Source organism: Thamnophis elegans, chromosome 3 (assembly GCF_009769535.1).
Source record: "Thamnophis elegans isolate rThaEle1 chromosome 3, rThaEle1.pri, whole genome shotgun sequence".
Taxonomy (NCBI): domain Eukaryota; kingdom Metazoa; phylum Chordata; class Lepidosauria; order Squamata; family Colubridae; genus Thamnophis; species Thamnophis elegans.
Window position 1 is genome coordinate 58,718,194 of NC_045543.1, and position 20,605 is coordinate 58,738,798.

General features: G+C 41.3%; 1 protein-coding gene across 2 annotated transcripts in view; it reads left to right on the forward strand.

The window, feature by feature from the left end:
- Positions 1-20,605, forward strand: part of SUSD1 (sushi domain containing 1) — a 40,267-nt gene that overhangs the window by 9,551 nt on the left and 10,111 nt on the right. For both annotated transcript variants that reach the window (XM_032212472.1, XM_032212473.1), the window contains exons 6-9: positions 2,262-2,441; positions 9,214-9,305; positions 15,337-15,532; positions 17,348-17,442. In XM_032212472.1, the coding sequence (XP_032068363.1) occupies positions 2,262-2,441; positions 9,214-9,305; positions 15,337-15,532; positions 17,348-17,442 (563 nt within the window). The remainder of the gene's footprint in view (positions 1-2,261; positions 2,442-9,213; positions 9,306-15,336; positions 15,533-17,347; positions 17,443-20,605) is intronic.

Consider the following 20,605-nt stretch of genomic DNA (forward strand, 5'->3'; position numbering starts at 1 on the left):
TGTATGTGCCCCCTTGCGTGACCGAATGCGCGTGATCAGGAGACACCCCCCCCCCCGCTTTTGCCATGGTTTTTTCGCCTTCCCCAGGCTCCAGAGGCTTTCTAGGAGCCTGGGGAGAGCGAAAACAGCCTCCCTGCCCCCGATGTCCTCCGGAGGCTTCAGGAGCTTCCCTGAAGCTCCGGAGGGCAAAAAATGGACTATGGGGAACCCGGAAGTTTGGGAATGGTGACTTCCGGTTTGTCTGTAGGGCCGATTTTCGACCTTCAGAGCCTTCAGGGAAGCCTCCGGAGGGCACCAGACGGACTTACAGACAAACTGGAAGTCACTTCTGGTTAGCTCATAGGGCCAGTTTTTGCCCTCTGGAGCCTTCAGGGGCCTTCAGGAGGGCAAGCAAGCAAACCGGAAGTCACTCCTGAAGGCCCCTGAAGTCTCAGGAGGTTGAAAATCAGCCCTATAGGAAAAAAAAAACTTTGGAAATGAAAAATGATATACTTATGCCTTAATTGAAAAAAGTAAATGATGATATAATTATGCTGTGAAATAATCTAATAATGACACAATGAAGTATTAATATAAGGTCTGGGGATATAATGTATAAGGTTAAGAACTTATTATAATGATATTTCGCTGCTGATAAAGCAATTCTAATAGGGGAACAAATGAAAACTGGTATATATAGGCAGCGATGCTTTGTTGAAAAATGAAGGAATAAGATCTCTGTTTGAAGGTATGAAATGCAAGGTTAACAATAAATAGAAGTATACTTTCTGGGGAAAAATAATGCTAATGTTAACTGAATATATATTGTAGAATGAAAATGAGGCCTTTAGTTATATTAGATGAAATATTTGAGACGGTAAATATTATTTGAAGATGCAGAGGTTAAAACAATTGTAACCAAACGACATGCTGCATGTGATGATGGTTTTTTTTTCTTTTTTTTCTTCCCCCCCCTTCTTTTTTTTTTTTTAAAACCCTAGGTTATTGTGGTGTCTATTAAATATACAACAGAGAGATACGGGATGTATAAACGTAGTAGGGATGCACCTGTGATCAAATGACATATTGTATGTGATGATGGGGTGGTTTTTTTTGTCTTTTTTTTTCCTTTTTTTTTCTCTCCTTTTCCCATTGTTTTTATTCTATTGTTATGTGATGTTGTCTATGTAATAAAAAATAAAATTATTAAAAAAAAAGAAGAAAATCAGCCCTATGGACAAACCAGAAGTCACAATTACAAAATTTCCGGGTTCCCAGTAGGGCCAATTTTTGATCCCCAGAGCCTTCAGGGGCCTTCAGGAGGGCAAAAAACGGCATGCTGGTCAGCTGACAGGGCATCGCCTTGCGTGCCCTAACAAATGGCTCCGCTTGCCACCTGTGCCACACGTGCCACAGGTTCGCCATCATGGTTATAGGTCATCTAGTCCAACTCCCCGCTCAAGCAGGAGACCCTACATCATTTCTGGCAAATGGCAATCCAATCTCTTCTTGAAAGTCTCAAGTGATGAAGCTTCCACAACTTCCGAAGACAAGCTGTTCCATTGGTTGATTGTTCTCATTGTCAGAAAGTTCCTCCTTATTTCTAGGTTGAATCTCTCCTTGGTCAGTTTCAATCCATTATTTCTTGTCTGGCCTTCAGGTTCTTTGGAAAATAGCTTGACCCCCTCCTCTCTGTGGCAGTCCCTCAAATATTGGAACACTGCTATCATGTCTCCCCTGGTCCATCTCTTCACTAGCCTAGCCATGGCCAGTTCCTGTAACAGTACTTCGTATGTTTTAGTCCCCCGTCCCCTAATCATCCTGGTTGCTCTCCTCTGCACTTTTTCTAGAGTCTCAACATCTTTTTTATAGTGTGCTGACCAAAACTGGATGCAGTACTCTAGGTGTGGTCTTACTAGGGCTTTGTAGAATGGTATTAGTACCTCACTTGGTCTTGATTATATCCCTCTGTTAATGCAATTTAGGACTGCATTGACTTTTTTGGCTGCTGCTGCACACTGCTGGCTCATATTTAGCTGGTAATAATCCATTGATAAAAAGTAATCCATTGATTGGGAATTAGAAGGGAGTTTTATAGTAGTGGCCTCTCTACCTCATCCTGCTTGTCACAATTAGTGGGAGTTTGTGACAAATTATAGAGCACAGTCTAAACATTGGGGTCTTTAAAAGAATCCATTTAAAATAAAGGAATAAACCCTCCTGATGTAGTACAATATTGCAAAATGTATTTCTTAATAAAAATTCCTTCTTTTCCCATTTAGAAATCATTTGTGGCCAACCTCCTGTACTGTCTTTCTCAAACGTGATATGGAATGGGTCTACTCATCCAGGAAGCACCGTAGAATACAACTGCATGAAAGGTTTCTATTCCATGGGGACAAAAAGTCATTCTGTTTGCACCAGGAATGGATCTTGGGAAATGTTGGATTTAAGATGTAAAAGTAAGTGCCTAATGAAATCCTCAGTGTGATTTCTCTAGTCATGTATATGATTTATTTTATTTTGTTGTTACATTCATAGTGTTACAGTGGGAATATCACTCTGAAAACAGAAGGAGAACAGTATTACAGTTGTTTCCTGATCTAAGAACAGAAGCGATTTGTTTGAATTCCCCAAATATCTGAGCTATAATTTCAAATTTTTCTGAGATCTTCCAGTTCCCCAGAGTTCATTTAGAGTAGACTGTGTGTGCGTGTGTGCATGTGTTTCATCAGCTGGCAGCACATGGCTGTTCTTTTTAGATTCAGAAGCTAAGCTACGTTAGACCTGGTTATTGCTTATTCTCACCAGAGAATTCCAGGATTTGGAGGCCAGATTGTGGAATAGAAAAGATATCCTGAAAAGAAAATGCATGGATGAATCCGTATTAATAGTCAAACATTGAGCTTGACTTGAGGATATATCTATCTTTTATTTTGAACATCCGAAAGGTGGTGACTTCATTGGCCAGTTTAGGAAAGGCAGGTCTATACAGACTCAAATTAAGATGCATAAGGACATAATAACTTATACATGTAAAAACAAAAAGTTTCTTGACAAACATTGTAGAATTAGAAGTGAATGTTTAGAACAATCCCTCCCTTAATCTGATGCTATATAATATATTGAATTATAAGAAGCAGCTATCAGATTAGGTTGTAATTATTTTTTTTTAAAACCTACCGGTTTTTTATTTGGTAATTAATTATAGCATAGAGTCTCAAATTATAAATAACTATCCTAAGGACAGGGTTCGTAACCCTTAGTTACTAGTTTTTGCTGTGGAGATTGATTTCTACTGTGATCTACTGTAGAGGGGACCACTGTTAAACTACAGTGAAATGAAGTATATTATCTATGACACATTTGCCATCCCAAGTTTTCCCCCAATAATTTTATTAAAAATTACATTTAAGAAATAAGGAAAATAATAAAAGCTAATTCAGGAATACATACACACATATATACAAAGAGGAAAAATTGAGGGGGGGGGAACTCTTCCCCCTTCATTCCTAGCAAGCATAGGCAAAATTAACATCTTATCACTGTCTCTTAAAATACAAGACACTTCTTCATTGGATTACCTGACCTGACTTTCTATAAACCCATCTGTAAATTTTCAATTACTCTTATTAATCAGAAAAATCCACTAAGACTTAACAGAAATAACAACTTAAAATATTTATATTTCCCTACTTTGGCAAATTCCCCCAAACTATCTCTTCTAATACTCAAAGCCGAATCCCAATTAACAATTAAATATTGTAAAAAATACTTTTACAAGTTAATCCATTCCACTTTGTTAAACATTACCAAAACTAAAACTCATCATCCAATCCCTGTCCAAAAAGTCCCCCTTTAAAGATCACCAGAATTAACAGGCCATTATTTTAATGGCAATCTCTCCAACAAAATGCCAACATCTACGAGTCTCTTCTCTCAGAATTTTTGTAATCCTCATTAAAATCCTTTTGCAGTTCCACTGAAACAGCTTCAGGAAATTCCACAAAGTCCAATGTAAAAAATAATACACATTCTTCTTTTGTTTTATGTTTCATGTATCTTTTTGATTTTTTAATTCATAATTCAATTTCATTTGTAAATCCAGTATTTCTATCCCTTTCTTATAAGGTGTAGTTTTTAAATTCCCTTAAAGTCTATTTCAATTTTATTTAATAGAGTTTCTTCCTTTTCAATAGTACCTTTTGGTTCCATTATAAATTTAATAGCTCTTCTTGCACCCAAACATAAAATTTCCAATAAAATTTTCCTTAAAGCCATCTAAATGTTTGATTTTGTCACAAAGTCACCCTTCTTCTTAATCTCTTTATAACACTAGTTTGAAAAGGATTGTTAAATTTTTAATGGTACAGTTTTGGGGTCTTGCATTTTAATAGAACAGTACTGGCATCCAGTGGCCTTTTTTATTAACAGCATACATATGATAAATCTAGTATTGCAGATTGACACTAAACTGGGCCCAGGGACATAATATAAAGTTAAGAGAATAAGATTCCTCTGGCGCTCTAATATCTTGCAAGAGCTTCGTTTTCAGTAATTCACAGAGGAAACCTTTTGGTTCACATTCATTGTGATGGGGGAAACTGAGGCTTCTATTTTGCCATATGTATATCTGTGCCTATTGGAGCTCCTTTTTGATCTGGAAGAAATTGTGGAGTTTTGATATCACGTATTAGATTAGTTATTTAGAAAATTAGAATTAATTACTTATGAACTGAAGCATAATGTGCTTTTAAGTAATGTGTTTAATGCATGTTGCATTTAAATATTATTAATTGGCATTATAGCTTCATCTTTATTCCTTTTTTGTTGTTTAATCTGGTTTTTGATTTTCAGTAAAGTACACTTGAACTTTGTATTCCTAAATATGGAAATAATTTGAAGTGGTTTTCCAAACTCTTGTAATATCTGTAGACCGGCACCGGGATGAGGCATGCTGGAAACCAGGTCATGCAAACAAGGGAAGCCCCACCTGAGAGATGTATCTGTGGGATGCAGCCCCCATCTGGGGGATGAAACCCCATCTGGCGGGGGATGTGAAACCATACCCCCTCTGGTCCAAAGAAACACCTCTCCACAGAACCAGCCTTTGCTTCCCAAAAGGTTGGGGACTGCTGATCTAAGACATATTTCTTATGTGAGGGGAGAAAGAAAAATGCTATTTATGGGCCTTAAAATCAGATGGGGTGTTTTTTATTTTAATATATAAATATAATACATAGTACATTCTCAAAGCAGGATATGAACCTGGATTTAAAATTAACATGGCATTTTCTCTCTAATTTTGCTGAGATATCAGCTTGTGGAAAAAGTAAAAGTAAAATTTCATTTGTTCATTTGTTGTTAATAATTTTAAAAATACTGGTCATTTAATGACCATCAGTTTTACCACAGGAAGAGGTGCTTATGGGCTTTAAAGCATCCCCAGCCGTCATAAATGTTTGTTGGTGAGTCAGCTTTATAACGTATGCTGTTCTGCAGTCGTGATTGTGATTTTTTTTGCTAGTTTTCTGCCATTTTTGCCAGTTTTAGCAAAAAGCATTCATTCAAATGAGTGGGTTCATTTAATTATCACTGCATCTGCTTATTAACCACCATGAACAAAGATCAGAAAACTATTCAGACATGTTGGAAGAAAGGGTGAACTGAAGACTGCTCGATGAATAGCTAGTTGACAACTGAAATGCCATAAAGAAAGGTTGAGTGCCAAAGAATTGAGACCTTTGAACTATGGTGCTGGAGAAGACTCCTGTGAGTCCCTTGGAGTACAAGGTGATCAAACCAGTCAGTCCTAGAGGAGATCAGCCCTGACTGCTCTTTAGAAAGCCAGATCCTGAAGATGAAACTCAAATACTTTGGCCACCAAATGAGAAGGCAGGACTCACTTGAGAAGAGCCTAATGCTGGGAAAGATTGAGGACAAAAGAAAAAGGGGATGATAGAGAATGAGGTGGCTGGATGGAGTCACTGAAGCAGTAGGCGTGAGCTTAAATGGACTCCAGAAGATAGTAGAGGACAGAAAGGTCTGGAGTTGCATTGTCCATGGGGTTGCAATGGGTCGGACACAACTTCGCAACTAACAACAACAAACCAAAATATGGATAAAGAGCCAGAGAGTCCATTGACTCTTCATAATACCTCTCCAGAAGAAAGAAGTTGAGATCACCCACAAGTCCTCCAGACAGTTTCTTCTTCTGTAAAACAGACTGTAAGACAATGGTTTCCAAGGGTTCAGAACTCTAGGAGACAAGGGAATAGCTATCTTGCTGAATCTACAGTCTGCACCTTTGAATCAACACTAGGGTTCACCTACTTCCTTTTCTAATCATTTTCAGTGAGTTCTTGTTAACTGCTTTTCAGCTGTTAGGAATCTTTGAATCAACAGATTTAACCATGCTGGATTGTTAAATTTCTTTCAATCCTTCTTTCAATCCTTAGCAAAATAAGCTTTAAATACAAGTTTAAGAAATAAACTGAAAAGGGGTACCATATTTTTCGGAGTATAAGATGCACCAGAGCATAAGATGCACCAAGGTTTTGAAGAGGCAAATTTAAAAAAGTAAGTAGGTAGATAGAGGGATAGAGAGGGATAGAGAGAGAAATACAGTAGGTAGGTAGGTGGAGAGAGAGAGTGGGTAGGTAGGAAGGTAGATAGTGGGAGAGAGACAGAGAGAGAGAGAATAATACAGTAGGTAGGTAGGGGGAGAGAGGGAGAGAGAGAGAAATACAGTAGCTAGGTAAAGGGATAGAAAGAGATAAATACAGTAGGTAGGGAGAGAGAGAGGGTAGGTAGGTAGGTAGGTAGAGGGATATATATATGTGTGTGTGTGTGTGTGTGTGTGTTTTATTTGTGCTGATAAATAAATAAAGGGAGACTAGTATAGATCTATTTCAAGCTATTTAGCTCTCATCAGCTAGCCATACCCTTACTGGGATTCGATGGCTAGCTGATGAGAGCTAAATAGCTTGAAATAGATCTATACTAGTCTCCCTTTATTTATTTATCAGCACAAATAAAAAACACAAATATAACAAAAATTTGTGCTGATAAATAAATAAAGGGAGACTAGTATAGATCTATTTCAAGCTATTTAACTCTCATCAGCTAGCCATTTATATATATATATAAATAATTGGGGCTTACCAGGGGTTGTGACACTATATATATATATACACACACACACACACACACACACCCCGTAGGTAAGTAGGGAGGGAGAGAGAGAGAGTAGGTAGGTAGGTAGATGTTTCCAGGTGTATTTATCCATGTGCTGGAGAAGGAAATCACTGACAACCTGCAGCACCCAAGACTTGTTTCTGCTGGCACAGCACTTGATCAATATAATTCTCATCAATCACTTTAATAAAGAGCTTTCCGAAAGGAAAAAAAAACGTTTTTGCACTGTGCAAACCTCCCCAAAACGGCCCGTTTTTCGTGAAAATGGGCCTGTTTTTTTTTTTCAAATAAACAGCATGAATAGTCTTGGGGGGGGCTCGCAGAGTGCTCCTGGAGGAGTGGGGGCCCAAAAAAGAACAGAAAATGGGCCTGTTTTCTGTCAAAAAAATTGCATGCATAGCCTTATGGAGGCTTATAGAGTGCTGCTGCTGGCTGGGGGGGGGGGGGGGGAACGGCCCATTTTCTGCAAATTTCTGCCCTTCCCAGCCCCCAAAAGCTCTCTGAAAGCCTTCATAAGGCTATGCATGGCCATTATGGTGAAGGGGTGGGGCTTTGGGAGGCAAAAAAATGCTGTATTCGATGTATAAGACACACCCAGATTTTCACCCTCTTTTTTTGAGGAAAAAAGGAGCGTTTTATACTCTGAAAAATACGGTAGTTAAAACTTTGATTTTAGAAAATTACAAACAGTTTAAGGGTCCATATAAATTTGAAAGAAGATTTTGGAATTAATTATAAAAAAATCCTTCCCATAGGAAAATAGTTTTGTTTTTAATTCTTCAAAAAAAATAATGAGATAAGGCTTGAAAAACTCACAGACAAGAGGGAACTAGAATGAACTAAAGATTACAATTAAAGAATAATAATACTCAAACTCACAAATGCAGAATGAAGTAAAGTATTTTAACATCGGTCATATTAAAGGATATTTTTGAACAATGGAGCCAGAAATCAATTTTAAGGGTTTTTGCCTCTATAGAAAGATTATGTGTAAAAGATGCTAGAGGAAAAAGAGGAAAAAGTGTTACCTGACATGATTGGGACTGATGTGAAAGTGGATTTAAAAATAACAGGCTATAAAAATGATATGGAAAAATATATTACATTGAACATACAAAAGAAATCAGCTGATATTTTAATAATTAAAAGGCATGTACAAATAACAACCGAGAAAATCACTTGAATAATTTTCCTATATTGGAATTACAAAAGAAGTTTGTTAAAGCTTTGAAGAATTTTGTAAAAATTGACAGAGAAAAAAAATTAAAAGATATTACATTATTTAAAGAGACTAAAGATCAAGATTCCTATTTGTGACGATTGCAGTGCCCAGGGTCATGTGATCACCTTTTGCATCCTTCTGACAAGCAAAGTCAATGGGAAAGCCAGATTCACTTAACTATGTTACTAATTTAACAACTATAGTGATTCCTTTAACAATTGTGGCAAGAAAGGTTGTAAAATGTGGCAAAATTTGCTTGCCAACGGAAATTTTAGGTTCAATTGTGGTTGTAAATCAAGAACTGCTAACTTTTTAGGTTTGATAAGCATCTGGTTGACTGTCATGGAAGAGTTTAATTAACAATAATAATAATAAAACCAGAATACTGAATGAGCGGCGTGGTGGCTTAGTTATGAAGACGCTCGCCTTCTACTTGGAAGGTTGAGAGTTCAATGCTAGATAGTGGCAGATGTTTTTCTCTTAGGGCACAAAGAAAAAATATCTCTGTGAACTCCATCTAGGCATCAGGAAGGGCATCCGGCCAGTAAATACTCAGCTCTATCCAATTGCCCTGACTCTACCCCTAATTAAGGGACTACAGGGTCATAAAAAGAAAAAGAAATAACAGAATATTGCACAAGATAAGGCTTGATTGCTCTTCTTACATTCTTACCATTTTAATTTACAATGCAATTTTCATGTATTGGTTAGCAGTACATGATAAAAATAAGAAATTGGGTTGATAAATGACTTTTTCTTTTTCTTAAGTCATTTTGCTAAGTAATGTATATGGTTGTTGTTTTCTTGTGTTGTAGAAGTGCAAGACTTCGTTGATGTTACATGGAAAGATCCTTGTGTATCATGGAAGAGACATTATGGAAGCGCTGGAGTAAATGAAACTTATCAAGTTCGTGAGACATTTGATATCTTCTGTCTTTGAAAGATAAAATTATCTTTGTTACTTAGTACAGGCAATCTGTAGGTATGAGTATATAAACATTTATTAAAATGCTAGCTGTTGAATATTCATTAGTTGGATTGTGTATGCATTACGTTTTAGCCGGCAACAGCCCCTTGCGCCCTGATTGGCTGGGACGCAGCTGATTGGCCGAGATACGATCTTAGCGGGGCCGCCCAGTTCTCGGCCAGTGGTTGGTTGTATAATTGTATAAATATCTTGCCGTGTGTTTCCCCGCCAGGAATCGTTGTCACCTCTTTTTTAATGTTAAATAAACCTGCTACTGTTGTTAATCCTGGCTTCCGCGTCCTCCTTCTGCCGAACTACAAAACTGGCGACGAAGGTGGGATTCTCCGCAACAAACGCTGACCTATGGAAGGAAAAAGTTCTGGTCTCTTCTCTCCACTCCGCAAGTCCTTTTCGCATCTAGCCACGATGACTTCTGCCTTGCCTCCGTTTGCTCCCTACGGTTCGGGGGGAGAATCCTGGGAGGGATTTATGGAACGTTTTGAGTGCTATCTCATTGCGTCCAGGAGCCAGGCACAGACCGACGAGGAAAAATGCAGTTTCTTCCTTTCTTGTTGCGAACCCTCCATGTTCGCCTCCGCCCGAGCCTTGGCCGCTCCAAGGCCAGCGTATAAGTTAGGCTGGGACATTTTAATGGCCAGGCTCAAAGGACATTATGCACCGACACCCTCAAAGATCGTCCGCCGCTTCGCTTTCCGTCGCCGGGTGCAGAGACCTAACGAGTCAATTAGCCAATTTTTAGAGTCCCTGCGGACTACGGTTGCCCAATGTGACTTTACCAACTTGGAAGAAAACCTGTTGGAGCAATTTGTTTGTGGTGTGCGGGATGTAAATCTGCGAAGCCGTATGTTCCGCCATCAAGACATTACCTTACTCCAGGCCGTGGAGACTGCTAGAGCAGCGGAGCTCTCGGAGCAGTCCACGGACGATATCGAGCGGCTACAACTGGCTTCGCCTACTCACACCTCTGCTGGCCCTTTCTCGCAAATGAGCCTAGTTGATGACCTGCCACCCCTGGAGGACCCAACTGATGAAATCGTGGGGCAGCTTAGGACGCAGCCGAAGCGCAAACCTCAACCGCAGTCGGTTGCGCCTCCAACAGCTGGCGCCCCTTGCCGTGGCTGTGGCGGTCGCCATGCCCGTACAGCCTGCCCTTTCCGCAACGCAACCTGCCGCCGTTGCAACGGGCAAGGGCACATCGCTAGGGTTTGCCGGGCCTCGCTGCCTGCCCCATCCTTCCTGCAAACCGCTGTCCAACCCCAAGCGCAGCCACGCCGCCAACCATCGCGGCCTGCTCGGCGGGCTGAAGACTGCTACACCATTGATCAATCGCAAGCCTTTGACTGCTCTCTTAACCAAGCCTCCGCTGGAGCCCGGAAGATCGCTACCTCGGTCCAGCTGGAAGGTCAGCTCTGCCGGATGGAGGTGGACTCCGGCTCCTCTCGTTCTCTGCTGTCCTGGGCTCTTTTCTCTCGCCTCTGCCCCATGGTCTCCCAAAGCCAGCTCCTGCCTGCTAAGACCACTTTAAGGGACTATCAGGGGAATTTCATTCCCACCTTGGGCTCTTTCCCCATTTCGGTCTCTTATGGCCCCTTTGAGGGAAAATTGCCCGTCCTGGTAGTTAGGGATTCCCTCCCTGCTCTTTTAGGCCTGGATTGGTTCCCTGCTCTGGGTCTTTCAATTGGGGGGGTGCACCGGGTTGTTTCTTCTTCCCTAGAAAGCGTCCTGTCTGATTTTGCGGATGTTTTTGACGGCCAGCTTGGCTGTTATAAAGGCACCCCCATATCCCTTAGTCTTGACCCCCAGGTTGCTCCAATTAGGCTGAAGGCCCGCAGGGTGCCTTTTGCCTTAAGGGCCAAGGTTGACGCTGAGCTTGATAAGCTCCTGGCGCAGGGAGTCATCGAGCCCGTTGACCACTCACCCTGGGAGACCCCGATCGTTCTCCCAGTTAAGCCGGATGGCTCGGTGAGGATCTGCGCCGACTATAAGTCAACGATCAACCTGGCCCTTCAGGTGAACCCCTATCCAGTCCCTGTGGTGCAACACCTGCTCCACTCATTGGGGCAGGGTTGCACATTCGCTAAACTGGATATGGCGCAGGCCTACCAACAGCTCCCGGTGGATGATGATGCGGCGGCTGCGCAGACCATCGTCACCCACTGCGGGGCTTTTCGTTGCCGCCGCCTTCAATTCGGCGTTTCCGTGGCCCCGGGGATCTTCCAGAGCCTCATGGAGCGGTTGCTCCACGGGCTTCCCGGCGTAGTACCGTATTTCGACGATGTTCTGATCACTGCTTCCAGCCGCTCAGGACTCGTCGAAGTACTAAGGAAGGTCCTCCTGCGTTTTAGGGGCACGGGTCTTAAGTTAAAGCGCAGCAAATGTTCGTTTGCTGTCCCAAGGGTGGAATTCTTGGGCTTCTTAATTGACGCCCAAGGCATCCACCCTACGCCTTCTAAGGTTGCAGCTATCAGGAACGCCCCTGCACCCACCTCCAAGGCGGAGCTACAGGCGTTCCTGGGGCTACTTAACTTCTACGCGCCATTCATTCCGCATAAGGTGTCACTAGTCGAGCCGCTGCATCGGTTGCTCGACCGATCCGCGGCCTGGTGCTGGGGGAGCCGCGAAGTGCATGCGTTCGCGGCTGCCAGAGAGGTGCTGACGTCATCGGCAGTCCTGGTTCAATATAATGACAGGATGCCTCTGACACTAGCATGTGACGCCTCTCCCTACGGTCTGGGGGCGGTCCTGAGCCATGTCCTTCCAAATGGCTCGGAGGCCCCGGTGGCCTTTTATTCCCGGACACTTTCCTCGGCGGAGCGCAATTACAGCCAGATCGACAAGGAGGCTCTGGCTGCGGTGTCCGGGATTAAGAGGTTCCACGACTACCTCTACGGTCGGCACTTTAGTCTTGTAACTGACCATAAGCCGCTCCTTGGGCTTTTGGCAGGTGACAGGCCGACCCCCCCCATTCTCTCCCCACGCATGACACGCTGGACGGAATTTCTTGCGGCGTATTCTTATACGCTGCAATATCGTCCGGGCAAGCAGCTTGGGCATGCGGATGCCCTTACCCGCTGCCCACTGCCGGAGATTGATACCGCCCCCGTGCCAGCCCTCTCTGTCCTATCCATCGCGGCCTCCGGCCTACCCATTTCAGCCGCGGAGGTCGCGGCCTACACGAAGGCCGATCCTATCCTTTCCCAGGTCTCCTCCTGGGTTTTGAGGGGATGGCCCACAGATAAAGTGGCGGAGGGTTTCCGGCCCTTTAAAGCTCGGCAAGCGGAGCTTTCCATTCATGGGGGGTGTCTCATTTGGGGGGATCGGGTAGTGATCCCTGCTGCACTACGGCCACAAGTGCTGCCTCTGCTCCACAAGGATCACCCGGGCATAGCGCGGATGAAGGCTTTAGCCCGCAGCTATGTCTGGTGGCCTTTGTTGGACTCAGAGATAGCGGCTTATGTGGGCCGCTGCGCTACATGTCAACTCTCCAGGCCCAATCCTCTGGCCGGGCCTGCTCGGGAGTGGGAGATTCCGAGAGGCCCGTGGTCACGCCTCCACGTAGATTTTGCCGGTCCCTTCCACGGCCAGAATTTCCTAATTGTGGTGGATGCCTACTCTCGGTGGGTGGAACTGGTCCTGATGGCCTCCACCACAGCCGAGAGTACGGTTCGGGCCTTACATAGACTGTTCGCAACCCATGGGTTGCCGGACATACTTGTTTCGGATAACGGCCCGCAATTCACAGCTGCCACATTTCAGGAGTTCTTGGCCGAGCAGGGGATCCGGCACGCGCCCATAGCCCCGTACCGCCCGGCCATTACTGGAGCGGGTGGTCTGCTCAGCTAAGGAGGCACTGGGCCGTATGGACCGGGGCGACTGGCAGACAAGAGTGGCGGCTTACTTATTAAGCCAGCATTCCACCCCCTGCCCGATAACCAACAAAAGCCCCGCGGAGCTCTTGATGGGCCGGCGCCTGCGGACCTCCCTGGATAGACTCCATCCGCTCTATTCAGGGGACCAGTCATGCAATCTGGGGGTTCTCCCTTCCCGTTCCTTTAGACAGGGGGATCTGGTGTGGGCCCGCTCTTTTGCTGGGGAGCCCAGGTGGCTCCCAGCTAAAGTAACTGCCTTGACAGGCCCCTGTTCTTTTAGGGTCGGATTGGCTGATGGATCTGAGTGGAGGCGCCACTTGGATCAGTTAAGGAGGCGCCTCCCAGCGGAGACGGGCAACCCGGATTTCTCTGGACGAGACGACGCTGCACACTCGGGGTTGCCGTGTGAGGCCTTCACACATCCAGGCCTCGTCTATCCACAGCCAGACACTGCTCAATCCGACGAACCGCGACAACAGGCCTCCCCCAAGCCAGGCCCGGCCTGTCCGAGTGCCCCCTGCCGGGAAGCGAAACTGTCGGCTCAAACCGCCATCGAAGAGTTACCGGCCTATGCTCCTATTCCCCGAGACACTTCTCCAATGCTCTCCCCTACATCTGTGGACGCGCCACCCCGGCCCAGCCTACCTGTGTTGTTGAACCCGCCTTCTGGGCCGTGCCGAGATGGCGTCCCTCGGAGCTGCACTCCCTTTGGGGAGGAGCTACAACGAGCAGGTCCACCTCCGCCGACGACTGCTGTTGAACTAAGGAGATCTGGGCGGGTCCGGCACCGCCCCGCCTATCTTCGTGACTACGCATGGACTGGGGGGAAGGGGTGTTGAATATTCATTAGTTGGATTGTGTATGCATTACGTTTTAGCCGGCAACAGCCCCTTGCGCCCTGATTGGCTGGGACGCAGCTGATTGGCCGAGATACGATCTTAGCGGGGCCGCCCAGTTCTCGGCCAGTGGTTGGTTGTATAATTGTATAAATATCTTGGCGTGTGTTTCCCTGCCAGGAATCGTTGTCACCTCTTTTTTAATGTTAAATAAACCTGCTACTGTTGTTAATCCTGGCTTCCGCGTCCTCCTTCTGCCGAACTACAAAACTAGCAATAAAGGCAAGTAATTTTCAAAATAAAATTATTTAGATGGTTATGATTTTCTCTAGCTCGGTAATAGATAGCATTGTTCTGGATTCATTGTAAACTTTGTGGAGACAATTGTATTTGTACTTCTAAACCAGGAGGCTTTGGTAAACAAAACCATTTTTAATGCAGATTTACTATCTTGCTCTAGTTTCTTGCTGTCTTCAGAGTTATGAAATATATATCTACACTATAAAACCCTTTAATTTTGTTTTTGAGAATTTAATTGTTATGCCCTCCTTAAAAAGTTTTTTTTAAAGTTCCGACAATCAGCTGTGCCGCACAATTTATATTCACTAGAAAGCAGGAAATCCTGCTTTCTAGCGAATCTAAATCATGTGGCACAGCTGTTCCACCCCCACTGTTCTACTTACTGTACCTTTGCAGACTTAGAAAAGGCTTCTTCGCGCCTGTGGGGGTGCAAAGTGCGCATGCATGCGCAACACAAACTGGTGGCAGACTTCAGAGCATTTCACCCCTAGTTCAGTATCATGAAGGTAGCTCTGGGAGTGATGCAGGAATATGAGCTTTTGACACAATTACCCTTGCCTGTAGGATCAAAAAAGGAAGGCATGAAGCTAATCTATAGTGGACTTTTGGACTGATGATGTGAAAATAGTGACTATGCTTGACAAGACCGAGAGAATTTGAGAAAGGGGAGATGGATGGGGTTAAGCAGATTACAGAAAGAGATGATGAGCATTCATCCATGTATATACCAAAAGTTGAGCCTAAGTCAGTGCCATGCAATTTAATCAATTGCCATGACTTTTCTCTTCAAATAACTTTGGGAACCTGTATTGTGATGCTGCTCTTGCAGAACTATAATCTCTAGAATTCTCTGGAGGGTTGGAATTGGAATTTTAAAAATATTAAATTATAGAGATGGACCGTGGACTCTTGCTTGTTATATTTTTTTTCTCTTTTTGCTTACAGGTTACTATGTTGATGCTAGGAAATGAATCAGAGGACACGACAGATATGTTGATCAAACCACCCGCCACTGAAATGACTGTAAATGTGTGTTTGCAATTACGGCAACACACAAATTACACTGTGGACATTATTGCAGACTCTCTTAATTTGCGTTTACGGCTCAGAATAGCACATCCAGTAATTCATCCAGTGGTTGGTAGGTTCTGTACTTCTAGAAAATATTAACCATTAATAATAGAAATTTTGCCTTAAATTATTATTGTGGAACATAAACTACTCTTCCAGATCTTGTGATAATGAGAAAGAAAAGGAAGTTATTTTTCCCCAGTATATTGCACTGATGTTGATACTTTTCTCATGGAAAAAAATTGCATTGTATTGTATGGAAATGTGATTCTGAAATATAAATACACTGACACAAAGTGATTTAGAAGCAAACAGGTATAAAAGCAATCTGGGAGGGAGCAGAACCCATGCGCTTAAATTTGTATGTGTAAAGCTAATCCCATATTTGATTTTTTTACATATTTGTGCAATTTGGGGCAGTTGTCATGCAATTCTATCACTTCTGGTGGATACCAAATGAGATTTAACAAGCAACATTGTTTCTCTTTAAAGAAAAGGAACACTTTTTACTAAAAAAGTAAAAGATAAATGTAATGTTTGCCTTTAATCATGCTTTACTCCTGTGATTTGCCATTGGTTACTTTGATATTTTGTTAACTTTCCAATGCATTGTATAGTCCTGGTGCATTTTGGTAACCTCCTATCCAGATATTAACAATGTCCAGTGGTTTTCAAGATCAACCAAGATTAATTAGTGAGATACTACTTAAATTAGCTGAAATATATGGTATAATTTACAGTGCAAAATTGGATAGTGAATTGTGGAGTTCTTGATGTTCTCACAAACTGGTTGTTTACTTGCAGACATTTTATTACACAAGTAGGTAACATCTTCAGTGCTATTGAGAGTGGGGTTTAGATATTTATTCAAAAAGAATAATTGTTCCTTGGTGGAAGTTTGCCTACATGCAAATTTCCCTCATTTGAATGCTTTCTGAAGCAATTGATGCCCATATTAGTTCCAAGAAAAGAGAATATCAGTATTAAACTGGGCAGTCCTTGGTACTATCTGAGCCTGCAAGCTTGTTTGCTTGCAAAAACATGCAAATGGGCGATATGCTATCATATCATATGATGTCATGCTATGCTATGCTATTTCTGAATGGTGAATTGTTAGTGATTGACAGGGAATGCAATCCCTGAATGCATTAAATCAACCCATTAATTTAATGTAAAAACTAAAATTTGTAGTCAACTTTTCAATGAGTGAATGGAACTAGAATTAAATGAAGGATTAAATGGATTTAGAAGAAATCTTGAAAAATTGTGAAATTAAAGCGCTATGCACAACAACAATGAAGTAGTGGATCAATGAAGTTAGAATTGGAAATTGAAAAAGAAGAGGTTGGTGTAAGAAATGTTACTTTAAAAACAGGTAGTATTTGTATCAGGAAAAACAATATTCTGTAGGATTCAGAGGCGAGGGAAAGAGCATGCTAAATACTGGATCAAAATATACATTAGCTTAGAAAATAGTCTGCTGAAATAAGGAAAGGATATAGAGTCATAGAAAGGCTGAGAAAACCATAGAACAAAAGAGCAAATAGGACTGGAGGATAAGTGTGCTATATGTAGTATTTAGAGAAAGGAAGTGCAGGTTTTTTTGATCCAGAAGAAATCAGGCAAGACAATCTGTCAATAGGGAATGTCTTGTCAAGAATCTTGGGAATTATATTTCAGTAATATCCTCTCTGCATTGCCGTGTTTTGATCTGAAAAGACCTATGAAAAACAAGGAGAAGAGTAGCTGTAACTTACCAGTTGTTTTGGCCCCAGGCCTCTGCTTTTATATATACATTCAATATCTTTATTAATACATAATTCCAATAAAAATAAGATTTGTAAGTATTTAATTCAGTGCCTTCCACTTCCTTTTTCCTTTCTAGAAAAGACAGTATTCAACAATATCTCCATATTTAATGACACCTGTATTAAATGGCAGAGAGTCCCAGGAAGAAGACAGTCTGAGGAAAACTACCTGGTAAGTTAGGCACAGTTATAAGTGAATGGAAAGTAATGGAAGAGCTTTGAGAAATACTTTTTTCACACTTCTGTTGATGGTGAAGTTTTGAGAGTGACGTTGTCTGAAACACACAGGTGGAACCATTATCTCTTCAAATTCATAGGCTTTGTTGATTTTGGTAGCTCTTTAGCTGTCTCTTCAGAAGCCAAAATGGAACTTTGACAAACAACTGCAATGGAGCCTGCCCATTACAGTTGTATGTTGTTACCGTCATAAATTGGATTGTAATGCAACCAACCCAATTTTATGACCTTTTCTGCAATGGTTGTTAAGCGAACACAACAGTCATTAAGCAAACCATCACTACACTATGATTTAGCTGAAAACTGCAACTGGCAAAACTCTTATACTGTAAAATAGAGCCACGTGACTCCAGGATGCTGCAAACATCCATAAATTCCTATTACCCAAAGTGTAGTCATGTGAGGGGTGGGGGCAACCATTGAAACCAAGTCATAATTTCCTTTTTCCATGTACGTCCAAACTTCCAACAGTTGCTATGTAACTAGTCGTAAGTTGAGAACTACCTGCAAAGGAATAGTATAGATCTATTTAAATTTATTTTCCCTATCAGGTAGAATTGAATCACAAGTATTCTTTTTTTAAAAAAAATTTTTATTAGTTTTATTACAGAAAAAAACACAAAAAGAAAAAAATAATCTTTTATTACATCTTGTAGAAAGCGTATCCATTGGTCACAAGTACATTTCGTGTGTTCCTTCCACAATCACATATATTCCATTCAGTTTAAATTGTATATGTTAAAAATTTATATATTTTACTATCACCATACCACCATGTTCATTTAATTAAGATTTCAAAAACACAGCCATCTGCTGGCATTTTTTTTTCCTTCCCCCACTCAATTAGTCTGCCATATCTTTATATCTTTATAACATATTCTAACGAAAAAAAGTCAATTGATAGGACATCTAACATTTCCTCTTTCTAGCATATTCTTTATTATTATAGTTAACTAGGGGTTATTTACTATCTTTCTCTCCTCTTCTCTCCACAGGCGCAAAAAAGCAACAATCTCTAAACAACAATCTATTAATATGTGTTAACAAAATGACCATTTAAAATCTAAGACAATCTTTTAAAAAAAAGTTGACATTTCTAGTTGATAATCACCAAAGTATACATTAACATTCCCTTTTGTTTTTGTAGTTAGAAGACAGGAAAAAAAACCAATTGTTTACCATTTCTAATCCAAATTAGAATTTCTAGTTGATAATCACCAAAGTATGCATTAACATTCCCTTTTATTATTGTAATTAGAAAAAGACAGAAAAGAAAAGAGAAAACAATTGTTTGCTATTTATGTCACATCACCTCTCATTCTAATCCAAATTATTTATAGCTTCATAACAGGATCTAAACACAAATTTATAAGATTTATAAGTCATTTCACCAAATCTCAGTTACAATTTGTGGCCTGGTTGGTTATCCTAATAAGGTTATCAATTCGTTGTTAATATCATGATATATTATATGTTAACGAATAAACATTCAATGATAACCTATAAGAGTCTACAAAATACTAACGTCCCTACTTATTAATCATCAAAAATTAGCTAATTTTTGTCATCAATTGGCATTATCAACCAGTGTCTTTCCAGTAGCAAAATGGTCCTTTCTCTCTCACCAGCAGCTGCGTTATTTCTCTTATTGGGATCTTTTCAGAGTTTAAAGCTTCTCTCCGCACCCTGTAGCTTAAAGGATCTCTCATGTAGTTTCATTGCTCTTTAATTATTACTAACGTAGGCTTAGCTTTGGTTATCAAGGTTGTTTCTGGATATATTTTTCTTCTTAATTCCATCCTTTTCCCTCTTTTTTTCCCTCCTGCATCTTAAAGTTGAAAGAAAGGCTCCAAGTTGTCAAAAACACTTTTCCAGCTTCCCTTCTTTTCGCTTTCACTCGTATTTAGTCCATTAATGGATTCATCTAACATCTTATCTTTATTTTCTATGTTTCCATTCTCTTCTTTGATCTCTGGGGCTCCAACCCCCTCCTCTTTAACTGTAGCACCCCATAGACTGTGCCATTTCTTGTCAAATCTCTCAAGTCCTTCCGAAATATTTTGAAGTCCAGCCAGGATGTTTTGAATTATTAGATTTTCTTCCTCTGAGTATTGGTCCATTTTTCAAAATGTGAAGGAATATAAAGAAAAAATAGGAAAAGGAATCTGCCACTCTAGCCTGTCAAAATTTTAGGAAATGTGTCTGTATATATTTTAAATCTTAAACACAAGTTCTTTCAAGGTTTTTAAAATAGGAGGGTTTTTATCTCTTGCTTGTCTTTTCCTTCTCTTGCCAGAATGTTTACCAGAAGCACTAAGAAAACAGGTTTCGTGCTTATTAAGTCTTTATCAGGTTTTATAAGCGAATTCCAAACACTTCCATTGCAAGGTCAGTAAAACCAAGTGAAGCAGAACACAGGAAACATTGTATCCAAAACAGAAACAAAGTTCAGACTTTGGCTTCCAAGTGGCAGATTCAATAATTAATCAGTTATTTTTTTATCTTTCCCTTAGATATCTTTAATATAATTTTAACCAGTAGAAGCAAAAATTTGTTGAAGTAAGAAAAGAAGTTTAATTTAGCCAACAGAAAAAATTAGGGTAGTAAAAAGAAAAAAATAGAGAAAAAAAGATCAGTCCATAGATTACAAGTGGGGAGACAGGAAATGTTGCAATTACTTCAATCCACAAAACATCATTACGAACTAGAGCAGGAAATTTTCTATCAGCAGTCCAATAAGTAGCAAATTCGCCGCTTTGTTCTTACTTTGAGGACTAGTTAATATTATTTTTTTTAAAGTTTCTTAACGCAGATCTTCTAAAAGTAAAAAAAGAAAAAAAAACCCTCACCAGATGGAACGCTTTCGCTTCGCCTTTTCCTCGGGAGCCATCTCCGACTAGCCAGCCTGGGGGCTGCCTGTTTGTCTTCGGTTGGAAGCTCTACCCTTGGGTCAAACAGGGACTTTGTGATGTCCCTGTGACCAGCAAGGCTTTGGCTTCCCTGTCACCGTCTCTTCGGGACGGTTTAGGTCCTACCGGACCGTCCAAGGACAAAAGTTTCATCGGCGGACCCATACTGTCAGGTCCGCGCGATGTGTC